Source organism: Geotrypetes seraphini, chromosome 2 (genome assembly GCF_902459505.1).
Source record: "Geotrypetes seraphini chromosome 2, aGeoSer1.1, whole genome shotgun sequence".
Classification (NCBI taxonomy): domain Eukaryota; kingdom Metazoa; phylum Chordata; class Amphibia; order Gymnophiona; family Dermophiidae; genus Geotrypetes; species Geotrypetes seraphini.
Genome location: NC_047085.1, coordinates 205,675,620 through 205,692,187, shown reverse-complemented (window position 1 = coordinate 205,692,187; position 16,568 = coordinate 205,675,620). Strand labels below are relative to the sequence as shown.

Here is a 16,568-nt window from a genome sequence, read left to right as displayed (position 1 = left end):
TTTACTCAGAGTAGCTATAAACTACAGGCAGATAAGTAGGGCAAGCATGCAGACTATGGCTCATGGAATTTTTTCCAACTTGCCTGCAAATGTTTGTGTGTGTATGCGTGTCTGTCTATGATGTATCGGGAGAAATGCTTACAAAGTACGGGGTCCTTTTATTAAGGCGCGCTAACCAATTTAGCGCACGCTGAATGCTAAGGCATCCATTATATTCCATGGGTGCCTTAGCATTTAGCGCGTACTAATCTTTAGCGTGCGCTAAATCTGTTAGCGCGCCTTAATAAAAGGACCCCTAAGGTAATAGAAAATTTTGGCTCACGAAACCTGGTCCTGATGTTTGGTTTTCTGTGCGCAATGCAGAACCCAGGCCAGCGTGCCTAACGCGTTGTGTTTTTATTGTTGTTCTTTCCATCAAAATAGAAGTTAGAAACTCCCCACCATAGAAACAGAGTTCAGTTCCCCAGGTTCTTAGACCACTGCATTGAGTACTAGGCATGTCAATGTTTAATGGCATCTTGGTGCACAGATGCCTCCTGCTTAGCATCAATTATATAACAGCATCAGTGCACCGAACTGGTGCCCTCAGTGAGGAACTTTATAAAGACACATAGGCATCTTTATGCCTTTATATAGTACAATAGACTTGTAATAATTACCTACTGGGACTCCCGACCTTTAACTTAATGAATTTATTTCAATTTTTGAGCAGCTCTATAATGGGTTTCTCGAAGCCACAATCCTTGCAACATCAAGCTGTTGCTAGCACTTATAACATGGCTTAGTACAATGTACTGAGGCTTTGTGGGCAAAATGCAGCTTGCAGGGATTATGGTATCTAATGTGTTAAAAGCAAAGCACCTCGCTTTTAGAGGAGCAAAAAACCATAAGGCAAATAAGGCCGCTGCATTATTTAATTGATCTGGTTTGCACCTGTTTCTCTTTTTTGTGTTTCCCCACATGATTGAGATTTGCCACACATGCATTTTGATGACTTTCCTTTTCCTTAGTAAATCTGAGGAATCTGGCAAGCAGCACGACAGCTGCAGGTGCTATGAAAACTTAGTGACACATTGCAAAAAGTTGGTCTCAGGAGAGACAACATCAAAATATAACAAAGATCTCACAAAGCACCGCTACTAATGCATCTAAATGAAAAAATAAACAAAGCCCTTGCTTTGAAATAATTGGGAAGATTCAGACTGATAACTTATCAGTCAAGAGCCATAAATACTTGTAGGGACCCCTTAGATTTCCCATAGAAGTCATGTGTTTTGGGAGAGTAGGGAGACGAGGCCTAGTATATTTGCAAGAGCAGGAATAGACTGATCATTGGGACAATAGAGCAATGTCCAAAGGCCCACAACAGTGTGTGTGTGTGTGTGTGGGGGGGGGGGTGAGCAGACTATCCCGGGTGAAGAACTTGCTGCCCATGTTGGCTTCGGCGCTCTCTCTGATGTCACTTCCTCCCAGAAGTGATGTCAGAGAAAGCACCAAAGCCGACGTGGGCACCAGGTTTGTTGCTGCTTGCACTGGATTTAAAAAGGTATGGGGAAGGGGCGCAGGCACATGGCAGGTGGAGGAGAGGGAGGGGGTGGATAGGAGGAGGGGAGCTGGCGCCCCGAGGAAGACCGCCCCCTGGCACCCCCTTTACTATGCCACTGCTTGAAACTACTGAAGCTCTGATGAGTAAGAAATAGGGCTCAAAGAATGTGAGGGTGAGAAAGCTCTTAAATGAGTATTATACACTCTTAATGAGTAGGCAAGGGGTTTAACTGCAGGTCTAATGAAAGGGGGGTGTAGTCTCTCTCTTGAGTTTTAGAGAACTAAGCAGAAGAAAGCAAAAGTGAAGACCTCCAATCCCATTTGCCTTTTCTAGTATCATAAGGTTGTGGACAGGAGGAGTGGGTCTTCCAGGGCAGTTTATCCGGGATGGAGTATTTCCTGTTTCTGAACTCATGCTGATTTTGGTCAGTGTGACCAGGGACCACTAGCATAGGGGGTACGAGGAGGAAGGTGGCATCCTGCAAATGTGGTGATGATGAATTGGTCGTTTCCTACCAATATGATTTCCTTTGCGCTCTCCTGCCCCCTATGTAAGAAGGCAAACTATACCTATGCCAGGGGCCATGAAGGTGCTAGACAACCTGGGAGAAAAGGAAATGGTACCAAGCAGATGCAGAAGGTGTTTGCTACCTATTTGATACTCACCCTAGGCATATTGGGGAATGAATGGGAACCAGTTAGACTTTGGATTTCTGGCTAGAAGAGAAAAGATATCCCAGAGCCTCTTCTTGGAGATCCTACAAATGGAGAGGCAAGGGGATCCAGAGAGGATTTGACTTGTAATTGATTAATCAGAAGAAGCAAAATCATCTACAAGTAGATGTATTCTTTGTCTAATTGTCACTACTACAGACATTTCAGTTCAGTTCAGTTTGAAGTTTCAATAACATCCAGAAGGAAGAATGAATTGTTGTCAGAACGTAATTTGGCAAAATCCCAAAGGTACAAAAATATATTTGTACCCCAGTTTATCTATGGACTGCACTCCTCCAACTTCCCTTTATAGAAAAGACATGTTACAGAACCGTAATGCATTTAACTAGGTTTTATTGATTAGTAACCATACCAAGCTCCATTAGGCAAAACCAAATTTTTTATAATGTTTGATATTGTGAGTGAGCATGAGGACAGGACTCGCTGAATGTACAAATCGATGCTTTATGTCGACTGGGCACTCAGAATTTCTAGGTCTAACTCGCCATAGACATGTCTTAAGGCTTCACAATCCAGGCTTGCAATCAACTTTCGCATTCCGGCTCTCCTCGGAGTGCATTTTTCCTCCCATGTGAAAGAGGAATTCATGGGCATTTCACTGAAAGAAATAAGGGGGAAAATGAACATACAGAAATGCACACATATGGGCACATACGCATTTGCAAATTTATTTTAAAAATTTATATACCGTTTAAGCCTAAACGGTTTACATGTCTTTACATATATAATACAATAAAACAATAAAATCAAACAAACATGATGAATAATCCTCAAAAAAAATCATATGACATACCCAGCAAAAGGACAATCATGAAAATCAATTTCTTAAAAAAATGCATTAACAAATAACTGCGTTTTAAGCAGTTTTCTGAAGTTACCCTTGTCGTAACATTTTCGTAACTGACTGACAAGAGAATTTCACAATTTGACCCCTGCACAGCAAAAAAACATTTTACTGGTCTCCGCGTATTTTGGATTAGCATTTGTTTTTAATAGAGCTGAATTCTCAGAACGTAGAGACCTAGATGGTAGATAGTTTGACATCTTACTCTTAAACAGTTCAGGGATGGTCCCATACAAGAATTGATGGCAGATCATTATTGCTTTGTATTAAGATCTGAAAACAACAGACAGCAAGTGTAGTTGTTGAAGATAGGGCGAGATGTGATCGTATTTAGATACACAGGAAAAGGCCTCAGAATAGGAGCCTACGCACAGTCCTATCACAGACTGAAACTTCAGCGTAGCTGCTCCTTGCTTCAATCACGGGCCAAAAAACCTGAGAGTTTATTCAATACGTTTTAAATAATTTTTGAATAAATATAATTTTAAAACTTTTTTTTAATATATATACTTTTTTTAAACTATATATTAAAAAAAAGTATATATATTAAGAAAAGTTTAAAAATTATATTTATTCAAAAATTATTTAAAACGTATTGAATAAACTCTCAGGTTTTTTGGCCAGTGATTGGAGCAAGGAGCAGCTACGCTGAAGTTTCAGTCTGTGATAGGACTGTGCGTAGGCTCCTATTCTGAGGCCTTTTCCTGAGTAGCTAGAATTACTGCAGAATAGATTTTGGATACATACTCTCTGGAAGTGGTATTTGCTATCATTTTTGTATATTGTGTTTTGAACCACTTCGGGTGAATATATCTTGGACTTCGTCTTTAGATACACCCATTATCAAACTTGCTGCTGGGTATGTTTGGGGGGACGCCTCTGATGACAGGAGGGAGTAAGCATCTCCTTCTGAAATAAAACCCTCTTTCCTTCCTTCCTTCATCCCCCTCCCCCACGAGTGTACAATAGGAAGACCCCCCTTATAACAGACTATACCACCTGGTAATTTATTATAAAAAGATCATAGAGCAATTTAAACTATAACAAAGTCTCTATATATGTAGCAAAAGTCCTTGAGCTGATAGGTCATTGGACAAACTGCCCTGTAGCAAAGTCCTGTACTGGTAGGTCATAGAAAAAACATCAAGACTAGGATCCCAGTTTCGGCTTTCATAGAATGCCTTCTTCAGGGGACACTTTATGGTGAGCAGTTTCTCTCCTATCAAGTCTTCCAGGGGCTTGATGTAGAGGATAATTAGCTGTGATCAGGGCCGGATTAACGGGTAGATCCAGTAGGCATGTGCCTAGGGCCCAAACTTGCCAGGGGTGCCCGCTGAAGAAACAAGATGACTCAGCTTTTTTTTTCAAATGGCGATGGGCCGTAGGGAAAGATCGGCATCGGACACTCCCCCCCCCAGCATCGGTGGCAACCGTTCTGTTGCAAGCAGTGCTCATCCCAAAGCTTCCCCTCTGATGCAGCTTCCTGTTCTTGGTGGCCCCCAACCCAGCCTATCTTGGTTCTTTGGTGGTCCAGTGAGAGCCCTGGGGACAAGAGCGAGGCCAACTCACTCCGCCTCTTGTAGCAGCCTCATGAAAATGGTTGCCACAACCTCTTGCAGAAGCTCGTGGAAATTGTGTAGTACTGTGAGGCTGAAACAACCATTTTCTTGAGGCTACTGCTGCAAGAGGCAGGAACAAGTGGGCCTCGCTTCTGCCCCCATTGGACCTCTAAGGAGGAAAGGTAGGTCGGGGGGGGGGGGCTATCAAAACCAAGGAGTTTACTATAGTAAAATCTGGCCTGTGGTTTGAAGTTTATTACAGTTTGATTATAATTAATACTGATATCTTTATCCATTCTTATTCATACTTGGCTGGTCCATTATTTTCTAATCGTGTGAATGATTCAATATAAATATTTCTTTTTGTAATCATAATTTATTTCATGTATTTATATATTAACATTTATTTACTGATTTTTTTTAAGAAATTCACCAAAGATTACGTACAACAACAATAACCTTGACAAACGCAATACGCGATTCAAGCCATAATAGACATTCAAATAGCAGAACATATAATGACACAATATGCTACTTCCAGTGTCAACATAACACACATTAATAGACAGCACAGGGGGAGAATCAACATAGATGAAACATATACGGGTCCTTTTACTAAGCAGTGCTAAAATGTGGCCTGCACTATTCCCAGCCTGGGTCTTTCAATACACTTTTAGTACTGCTAGAAAATGGCTGCTTTTTTTTTTTAATTTGGCAATAATGGCCACGTACTAATTTATCCATTAGCATGTGAGCCCTTACTGACACCTATCTTGCAAATGGTAAGGGCTTACGTGCTAACCATATGCAATGTAGCTGCGCTAAACGATTAGCAAAGAACATGCATATGCTCTGCTCCTGGACCTGCCCCCAGCGCTATAAAATAAAAACAATTTTTTAACATTTGGGTAGCGCACACACATGCAAAAACTACCATGGGATGCCTGAGTGCACCCCCACAGTAGTGCATTTCAAACTAAGGTAAGATAGAGTACGAGGAGCCACTGAAACGTTCTCAGCCCAACCAAGAAGAGAATGATGGTGAGTCATGGAACTTACAAGTTATTCCATACTTTTCTTGACACTTGTTGTATCAGTGAGGTAAATGCATCTAGTAAATGGGCACTAGTATAGGGAAACCAAGCCATTGTGACATCACTGATGAGGATGGCTCTTAGGCATTGGTGGAATGAGGCATTATGACATCACAATAGGAGGGGCCGCTGAAAAGTTCTCAGCCCAGCCAAGAAGAGAATGATGTGGAGCCATGAAATTTACAAGCTATTCCACAAATTTCTTGATACTTTACATTTGGTGATGGGGGGGGGGGGGTTTACAGAAAACAATGCATATTACTCCTGTTTTAAAACAGTTTTATTGGTTACAGGTAGTATATCAGATTCCACACAAGGTTTTGTCAATAATTCAACAAACACTGTATGCTCCTGTACCACTGTAGTTAGAATTGTTGAAGGTGTATTGTCCTAGCAGAACATTAAGATCAGAACATGCCATGTTGTTTTCTCAGGAGAAAATTGGGGAAACACATTATGCTAGTACACGAGCATCTACAATTGCTGTAGCCGGAGTGCAGTTATGGAATCAATTATCTGGCTCAGTACGTCAATGTATCACTAGATGGAAGTTTAAAAGAATGTTGAAAGCTCTGCTCTTTGCAATGCCATTTATTTGGCCTGTTTAGCACATTATAAGATTTGTGGCAGGACTTGAGGATATTGCAGTGGCGTGTACTTTGACTGTTGTTTTTGGCAGGTTGATTGTTTGTTTTTATATGTTTATTTTATCTTGTATGGTGCCTTGTGAACCGCCTAGGTATTGAGGTGGTGTATAAAATTTAAAATAAATATTATTGAAGCAAAAAAAGTGTCAAGAAATTTGTGGCATAACTTGCAAGACTACATCCACACGGTGGCGTAGTAAGGGTGAGCGGCGCCCAGGGCGTTGGCGCCACTCCCCATGCAGGCATCCCCTTTCCCCGTACCTTGTTAACTTCCACAGCATGAGCCCTTATCGGTATCGGCTCGTCTTTTGACGTCACTTCCTAGGTGCGGGTTCCGGAAGTGGTGATGCCGACGTGGGAAGTAACCTTGCGCCGGGGAAGTAAAAAAAGGTACGGGGAAAGGCGAGGGGCGCGCATGGCAAGGAGAGGAGCGGGGGAGGGGTTGGAGAGGAGGAGGGGCACCGCACCCTTAGGAAGACTGCGCCTGGGGGGAACTACACCCCCCACACCTCCCTTCCTACGCACTGCATCCATATCATTCTCTTCTTGGTTGGGGTGAGACCTTTTCAGCCACCCTCATAGCAGGAGGTTAGATAGAAGATAAACATAACTAACTTACCCTCCCCCCTTTATGAAAGCGGCAACGGCTCTGAAGCCCTTTAAATCTGTATGGGCTATTTTATGGAAGTATATTACTCTCTTGATTATGTGATTTTTTTTTATGCTAATGAGTATAAAATATTGAATGGTTCTTCATTAATGTGGGCTAGAGGGATAATGATGTTATGATTAAAATGTAATCAAGGTGGTTACCTTATCTTTTTAGTTTGTAAGTTTCCATTTCCTAGCTGTATTGGCAATATTAGAAATAAAATTTATATAAAAAAGAAAAAATCCGTATGGGCTTCGGGGCTGTTACCACAGTGGTCCACGCTAAACGGCTTCATAAAAGAGGCCCATACGGAAAAATTGCACAAGGGGTCTTACAAAGACTGTCATATTTGGCGCTTTAGAAAGGCACTGAAACCTTGTTTCCCAGATTTTAAATTTTGATTTTAGATGTTTTATTAATGTACACCATGTTGAATAGCAATTTGTTTGCTAAGAGGAGGGCATATAAAGGTTAATCAATTAAGGACTCCTTTTACTACGCAGTGTATGAGCATTTCACCGTGATCTGGCGAGGTAAATGCTCCGAAGCTCACTGAATTCCTATTTACCTTGCCGGCCCGCGGTAAAATGCTCTTACGCTGCTTAGTACAGCTCAGCGTAATTAATTAAGGTCCCCTTTTATCAAGCCGTGGTAGAATGTTTTAGCGCTGGCTAGCGAGGTTAATGCTTCAGTGCTCACAGGAATTGAGCGTTGGATCATTTTTCTCGCCGTTCAATGCTAAAATGCTCTACCGTGGCTTGATAAAAGGGGACCTAAATTAAATTACAGGCATACGTGTTGTAAACAAGCCCTGCTACAGTAATTGTGGCTCATTGTTAGTCCTTGTGTGTGTGACTAGTTAATTGCTTCTTCCATCAAAGGCTTGAGAGAAGAGCCAGGCTTTCACAAGCTTCCTAAGTAGAGATTAATATTGTCACAACATTTTTTTTTCTTAATTTGATTTATGCTTCCTTTTGTGGGGAAAAATATTCATGTAGTGTAGTGTAGTCCTACTTGTACACTTCTCCCTCCGTATTCGCTGTGATAGGGGATTAACAAAACCGCAAATACAGAAAAACCGTGAATAACTTTTTCATATATTATTCACTGTTTTCTATTAAAAACCATTGTGAATATGGTGAAAAACCACGAATAACATGGTGGGAGACCTGGCCTGTTCCTGAAGGAGAGGCAAAATATGGTGAAGAAAGTCCTGGGAATCGGCGATTTTCTCTGTGAACGCTTGGAATCAGCAGTTTCTCTATGCAAGCTGATGTAATTTGGTGGGAGGAGCCAGCAAGCTAAAAACCGTGAATAATTGAAACCGCGAATGCTGAAACCGTGAATACGGAGGGAGAAGTGTACATCATTTCAGCTAACAGATCCCACTTGAATGTCAAACATTTCAGATCTGGTATCCAGGTTGGCAGTTATACAAGTATTCTCTTGCAATATAGTTCTGGATGAAATGTTCTACATATCAAGTGATGTTATGAATTGTTATAAGGAAATATGAACTTTACATAGGATAAGCATTGTCCTCGACTTAATGTATGAACTGCATATTTATCTATTGAGTAACAAAGGGCTCCTTTTACAAAGGTGCGTTAGGGCCTTAACGCGTAGAATAGCGCGTGCTAAAATGCCGTGCGCGCTAGCCACTACCGCCTCCTCTTGAGCAGGCGGTAGTTTTTCAGGTAGCGCGCGCTATAGCACGTGCTAATCCGGTGCGTGCGCTAAAAACGCTAGCGCATCTTTGTAAAAGGAGCCCAAAATCTTTTTTTTTTATCAACTTTTGTATGAATTCTTATTCTTATTCTATTTTTTTGCACCCAGTTCATTCAGTATTATCATGAAATTTTATTGAAAATACAGGGAATCTTTATGAAATATATGGAAGTGTGACACGGTTTATTGCACAATTTCAGCATGAATTTTTTTGTCAACATTTGCACTTGCAGTTTAAGAACTTTAAGGACTTTAACACTGTGACGTTTTGGGAGCTTATTCATTTATTTTCATCACATTTTTAAAAAATTTTTCATTTCTCTTCTTCCCCTAGTGTGAATGTTTGCAAATGATTTAAAATATATCCACATTATTTTGATTACATAAAACAGGACTATATGATGTATGAGGCAGTTTTTATTTAGACTTATGTCTATGAGTTACTGCCTTGAGCCCATTTCCCTTGTTTTCAATTCGAAGGGCTCATACTGATGTCCATTATTTAAAGTACATATATTTTTTCCTAACATTCCCCCCAGGAGAATAAGGGTGTTTGCCAATTCTAATTTGGATTTGAGTTATACAAGTAACCATAAAGTCAGTGAAAGACTGAGCAGAGAAAATAAATGATTCGCATCTCCTGAAAGGTGGTCTTTCAGAAAAGGAGTGAATGACACAGGAATAAAACTGGTTTTAAGAAAGGTTTGTACAATTTCCTGGAGGAAAAGTCCATAGTCGGATATTGAGAAAGACATGGGGGGAGGCCACTGCTTGCCTTGGATCGGTAGCGTGCAATTTTGCTACTTCTTGGGTTTTGGCCAGGTACTAGTGACCTGGATTGGCCACAGTGAGAACGGACTACTGGGCTTGATGGACCATTAGTCTGACCCAGGAAGGCTATTCTTTTCTTCTTATGTTCACTCCATCCCTGCATACTCAAATTCTACCGCACTAGTTCCATCAATTTTGATAAAAGACAATTGCTCACTTTTCGTACGAATGAGATTTTATACTGTTGTGAGGACGGGATGGGGATGGAGTTGGAGTTTGTGCAGATGGGGTGGAGATGAGGATAGCATTTATCCCTACTTCAATCGAACATTCAAGGGTCTTATGGGACACTGCAGGGCCACCCACACATCACACATACACCCACAGTCTGAAAAAAAGAAGACACAGAAAAAAGTGGAGAAAAAGCCTCAGTTAAGCTTCATATGGCTAAAAAAAATCTCCACTTATGTGTCTTCACTATATCAAAAACAGTGATGAAAAAACGAGGCACAATAGCAGCCCCCCAAAAACACCTCACATCCAGCACATAAGTGGGAGGTTTTTTTTAGCCATATGAAGCTTAACTGAGGCTTTTTCTCCACTTTTTTCTGTGTCTTCTTTTTCTCAGACTATGGGTATATGTGTGATGTGTGGGTGGCCTTGCAGTGTCCCATAAGACCCTTGAATGTATGATTTAGGGCGCATTTTCAGGTAAATGGTGATAACATTTATCCCCAGACATTCTCTATAAGGCACTGCTTGCTGCTCTCTACACAGGTTAATTAATCTGACATGCATAGACAAAATGTGGAAAGTGAAGTCTAAGCTCTTAAAGAGAACAATTAAAAAATTAAACAAGTTCCTGATTCTGGAACACACCTAGAAAAATTATTCACTGATTGAACAGATGTTTTTATTGGGATATGCAGAACCCAGAGAGCATAGATATATATTTTTTTTTTTAAAAACTATTGTTGTAAACCTGTGAGAGACTTCTTTTTAAAGAAAACAAAAAAATAATAGAATCTTATGTGTGAGAGATTCAAAAATATTATGGGTAAAGTAATAAAATGTTTTGTTTTGGCTTAAAAACCTCTATGTTTGAAAAAAGAAAGTCTGAGGGGGGCATTTCAAATTTGAAACAATTCAGTAATGTAGGTACAGCCACAAAGTACAGTCATAATCTGGACAAGTTAATAATCTTTAATTTAATCTTGCAAATGAAGTAAAATTGTAATAATCTCCCTTGCAGGAAAGTAAATGGGCTGATGAATGGCTCCAAATAATGTGCTGAGCCAGCGGCAGGCAACAGTCATTTATCATCATGAATATACAGACACAAATGGGATTATTATTTAAATAAACTGGGAATGCTCTGTTCACTTACAGCCTGCAGCCCCTATCAAAGCAAAGGCATTGTCAAGTGAGAACCCACATGACAAAGTTAATAACTTGGACCTCTTCTACATAAATTGAGACCAAGATGACTGTGTTAGAGATGGAAATGAAAATTTCTAATGCTCACATTACCAGTTCATAAGGACATAAGAATTGCCATATTGGGAGAGACCATAGGTCCATCAAGCCTAGTATCCTGTTTCCAACAGTGGCCAACCCAGGTCCCAAGTACCTAGCTAGATCCCAAGTAGGAATAAGCAGTGGATTTCCCCAAGCCATCTCGACAATGGCCTATGGACTTCTCTTTTAGGAAATTATCCATACCTTTTTTAAACTCTGCTAAGCCAACTGATTTCACCACATTCTCTAGCAACGAATTCCAGAGTTTAATTACACATTCTGTGAAGAAATATTTTCTCTGGTTTGTTTTAAATCTACTACTTAGTAGCTTCATACCATGACCCCTAGTTCTAGTATTTTTAGAAAAAGTAAACAAGCGATTCACATCTACCCTTTCCATTCCACTCAGTATTTTATAGACCTCTATCATATCACCCCTGAGCAGTCTCTTCTCCAAGCAGAAGAGCCCCAGCCACTTTGCCTTTCCTATCTCTTTTATCATTTTCATTGCCACAAGTACAAGGGGGCACTCGGAGAAATTGAAAGGGGACAGGTTTAGAACAAATGCTAGGACGTTCTTTTTCACTCAGAGGGTGGTGGATACATGGAATGCGCTTCCGGAGGCTGTGGTAGGCAGGAGCACGTTACAGGGCTTCAAAGAAGGTTTGGATAGGTTCCTAAAGGGCAAAGGGATTGAGGGGTACAGATAGGAGTAGAGGTAGGTTATAGGGATAGGAGTAGAGGCAGGTTATAGAAATAGTCAGGGACCACTGCTCAGGCAATAGGCCTTATGGGCCGCCGCGGGAGCGGACCGCTGGGCGAGATGGACCTCTGGTCTGCCTCAGCGGAGGCAACTTCTTATGTTCTTATGTTCTCTGTACCTTTTCTAATTCCATTATATTTTCAAGGGCATTATAACATTTTCATCTTTGTTTTCCATTCCTTTCCTGATAATTCCTAACATTCTATTTGCTTTCTTAGCGGCTGCCACACATTGAGCTGAGGGTTTCAATATATCCTCAACGATAACACCTAGATCCTTTTCCTGGGCAGTGTCTCCTAATATGGAACCTTGCATCATATAGTTATAGTTCGGGTTCTTCTTTCCCACATGTATCACTTTGCACATGTTCACATTAAACGTCATCTGCCATTTTGATGCCCAGTCTCCCAGTCTCACAAGGTCCTCTTGCAATTTAACAACTTTGAACAACTTTGTGTCATCAGCAAATTTATCTCACTAGTTATCGAATATTGAAAGGGTTCTGAAACTGTGTTGTAATTTTGGTACAGAACTCTAAAGGTTTCTATATCGAGCTGATCCTCGCCGTTCAGAATGTTAGAATGACTGTCACCAGTCTGAGAGATTTGGCACTAGTATGCCAAATATTTCATCAAACATATCATAGTAGCTGGGCTTTTTATTGTCTCTCAATAAGCAGACTTGTTCTCCTTGCTCCCTTTCTTATCACTTCCTCATAACCCAAATGGTATGAGAAGCAGAGAGACATTTATCCTGGCTTTTCATCTGCAGCTGGTCCACACCATGTTTCCTTAAATTTTCCATTTGTGCTCTTCTCACCCACCTCTGTGTACGGCACTGAGAGCTATGGTTATATTCAAGATCACTGAATTGAAGCCCTCTATATCTCTGTTGAAAGTAATTTACAGTACCTGTTGCATTTGCAAAGCCAGAGATCATAGGCATCTTGTGTGATTCACACACACAAAAAAATGGGAAAATGTCTAGACATCTGATTTCCCTGGATATGTCCTTTTTTTAGAGGATATGTCCCAGCATCCGGACGGCTTTTCAAAAGCCGGCACTTTGTCTGGGTTTTGAAAAGCTGGTGAGATCGGGGCTGGGGTTGGAGTGTATCTGCGTATGCGCAGATGCACTCCAGCCCTGGTCCCGAAGAGATGAGGTTTGTGTGGGGCTGGATTTGGTGGGTGGATCCCAGGGCAGAACGGGGCAGGTCTGAGAGCAGAACAGGGCAGGGCTATGCGTCCTCTTTTTCCAGATGGAAAATCTGGTAACCCTATACAATGCATCTGGCAATATGTGAGGTATAAACTTTAACCCGTCTGTTTTTTACTCAAACAATGAAAAGGCTTATTCCTAGGATAAACAGCATAAAATATACTTACTCTTTGAGATCTTGCCAGGTACTTATGACCTGGGTTGGTCACTGTTGGAAACAGGATACTGGGTTTGAGGACCTGCGTCTATCCCAGTGTGGCAGCTCTTATGTAGGCTGTGTTTTATTGGGATTGCTTGGTCCTATCCTAGATGCAGTGGGGTACCTAGGATATTTGACTCTTGGGGTGGATCATTATTTAGTACCCCAAAAATGGTCAGTTAAGAAATGCAGACAAATCAACAAACAGTTCTTTTGAGGGAAAGTATTTTATCACTGACATTGTTTAGACTTGTCAGCGCAAGGTGATAATAAAAAGCCAGAGTCATGCGGTGACATTTACAACAGAGGATTCAGTAAATATGTCAAACAACCTCGACACCATAGAGCCTCTGTACATCTATTGAGAAAATTGAACAAGCCAAATTACTTCAGATCACTAAATAGCAAATTCGTGCTAGCAGAATACCTGGTCCTGGTCACACAAACAGAACACAGATATCAAATACAAAATAACTGACGACAAAATAGAAATAAAAATATATAGGCAGAAATTAAACTGAATCCTCAAGAAGCCAGCCTTGCATGTAGCACAATAGCTGAGAAATAGAAAGAAATGCTTTTCTCCCTGTGCTGTGCAAAATATAAAGAGAGCAGATATCAGGGATGGGATTGAGAGGAGACAGTGCTACTGGGGCTATTGCCTTCGACCCTCTGCCTGAACCTGAAGAATACAGGGAAGATGAACTCCTGGCTAAGTCCGATGATTGTTCAATCTAATTCTTACTTCACATTTAGGAAATCATTAAAGACCTATTTATTTGACAAATAAGAATATTAATTTTGATATATTTAAATGAGGTTTTATATTTCTATTCTTACTGTCACAGTATGTTTTTAATTTTTTAATAAATCTTAATATTGTACTTGAATGTTTTTAACAATTATATTACTTCTATTATATAATTTTAGATTGTACGTAGATAGTGTGTTCTATGAAACTGTACCATGTGCTGAAATGTTTCAATATTTCCTGTTGTGAACCGCCCAGAACTACTGGTTGGGCGATATACAAGAAAATAAATTATTATTATTATTATTATTATTACACAGCTTGGTAGTTGGCTTTGGAGTCCCCTTCCATTCCCAAGTTTCTGCCCTAGACCTCAGCCATGTCTAACATCAACTCTGACATGTGCAGTCCATAAACTGATATATTCTAATCACTAAATAGAAAATAAAAATATTTGTCTACTTGGTCCAAGATGGCGGCAGAACTGGCGAGCTGCTAGCCAATTGCATTGAGGAATCTCTTTTCTTCTTTGAACACTATGCCACATACGAAGCGCAAAGGCTGAGACCCCCACCAGCCGGTTCATCCACGCCGATGCGCCAGACAACGCTGGATTTTGCAGCCGCCAGTGTTCCTCCACAGATAGCGGAAGTGTGAGGCTTGCAGTCGTTGGCGTTCTGAAGCTTGGCCAAAATGCTGGAGCCGGAAGTCTCTCTATCGCCTCCCGACCCAGTAGTGCTTCCGTCTTCCGCAGCTGCACTGTTCGGGCGGTTGAGTGACTCTGCAACCGAGGAGGTTGATGGAGCCGACTCACAAGAGGGGAGCAGGACAGAAGTCGGAGCTGCGGTGAAGAAGAGCCAACTAGGGGCCGAAGGTGATATCCTGACCTCCCCAACGGAGGTAACTTTACTGGATGTCTGGAAGACACTCCAGAGAATGGATTCTACTATTCAAAAAACAGCGGGGGAAACTTTATTGCTAGTGACTAAGGTAGACTCATTGGTAAAAATAGTTGATGATTTAAAAATGGACAATGAGAATAAACATGATAAAGTGAATCAGGAGATAATTGCTTTGAAATCTGTCTCAGAAGGCTTGATAAAAGATAAATTAATGATACATAGGAAAATAGAGCAATTGGAGAATCATAATAGAAGATTGAATCTGAGACTATTGAATTTTCCTAGATCTTCAGAGATTTCACCAGTGGAATTGTTTAGGAAATACTTAATACAAATTTTAAGTTTCACTCCAGAGACTATTCATCCTTTGAATAAAATTTACTACCTACCTGGTTTTCTTAAGAAAAATGGGAGTGAGACTCAAGAAAATCTTCAAGGACCTCAGAATCAACCTCCTGATTTGGGAAATATATCAGCTATTTTAGAAACATCTATGTCAATTTTGGAAGAAAGAGCCACCTTACTTGTTTCATTTGTGTTTCAACAAGACCTCAATGCTGTTTTAAAATTTTACTTTCGTAATTTGCATACTCCGTTTCTTGGTCAACGTATTTGGATATACCCTGACGTTAATAAAGCAACTCAAGAAAGGAGGAAAATATTTCTGACAATGAGGCAAGAAACTAAAGATTTAGGAGCAACATTTCAACTGGCATACCCTTGTAAATGCCTCATTAAATATTTGGGGACAAAATATACTTTTTTTGTTCCAGAACATCTCCGGAGTTTTCTGGACATGAAGAAGATCTCCAGTGTCTAAAGGGTGTGATTTTGAATTGAGGAGCTATTCTCGTTAAGCTGTTTCCTTTTTGTCTTTTTTTTTCCTGATGTTCAATTAAGTCTCTTTATTTTCAGAACTTCTCCCCATATAAATGTTTTGGGGTCTAAGATTGTAAAATATTTTCTTTAATTGAACTTTCTTTTCTTCTTTATGTATTATTATGTATCGTGTTACTTAAACAAGTGTGTTACTTGTTATTTATTTTCAAAATTATATAAAAAAAAAATATTTGTCTACTTTTGTTGTCTGGTTATTTTATTTTTATTTATTCAATTTTCTATACCATTCTCCCAAGGGAGCTCAGAACGGATTACATGAATTTATTCTGGTACTCAAGCATTTTTCCCTGTCTATCCTAGTGAGCTCACAGTCTATCTAATGTACTAGTGGCAATGGAGGGATTAAGTGACTTGCCCAGGGTTACAAGGAGCAGCATGGATTTGAACCCACAACCTCAGAGTGCTGAGGCTGTAGCTTTAACCACTGTGCGCACCCAGGCTCTCATTTCTGCTTTTTTCTGTCTTCTGTTAACTCTTGTCAGTGTCTCATGTCTGTTGAAATTTCTTCTTTCTCCATGTGCATCATCCATTTTCTTTCTGTGCCACTATCCTCTCCCCACATTCAGCATCTTCCTTTTCTGGGTCCTCATCCCTGTCCAGCATCTTTTTTGTGTCTGTATCCTTCCCCCCCATATCCAGCATCACCCTTCTGTGTTCCTGCCCCCCCTCCTTTGTTCAGTATCATTCTTGCATGTCAACACCTTTGTGTCCCTGTCCTTCCCTACAGCGTTCTGCATCACAA

General features: G+C 40.5%; 1 protein-coding gene across 1 annotated transcript in view; it reads right to left on the bottom strand.

The window, feature by feature from the left end:
- Positions 1-2,596: 2,596 nt before the first annotated feature.
- F13A1 (coagulation factor XIII A chain) overlaps positions 2,597-16,568 on the bottom strand; it is a 178,063-nt gene continuing 164,091 nt past the window's right edge. Inside the window, exon 15 of the mRNA XM_033935263.1 lies at positions 2,597-2,878. Within this exon, the coding sequence (XP_033791154.1) occupies positions 2,725-2,878 (154 nt within the window). The 3' untranslated portion in view covers positions 2,597-2,724. The remainder of the gene's footprint in view (positions 2,879-16,568) is intronic.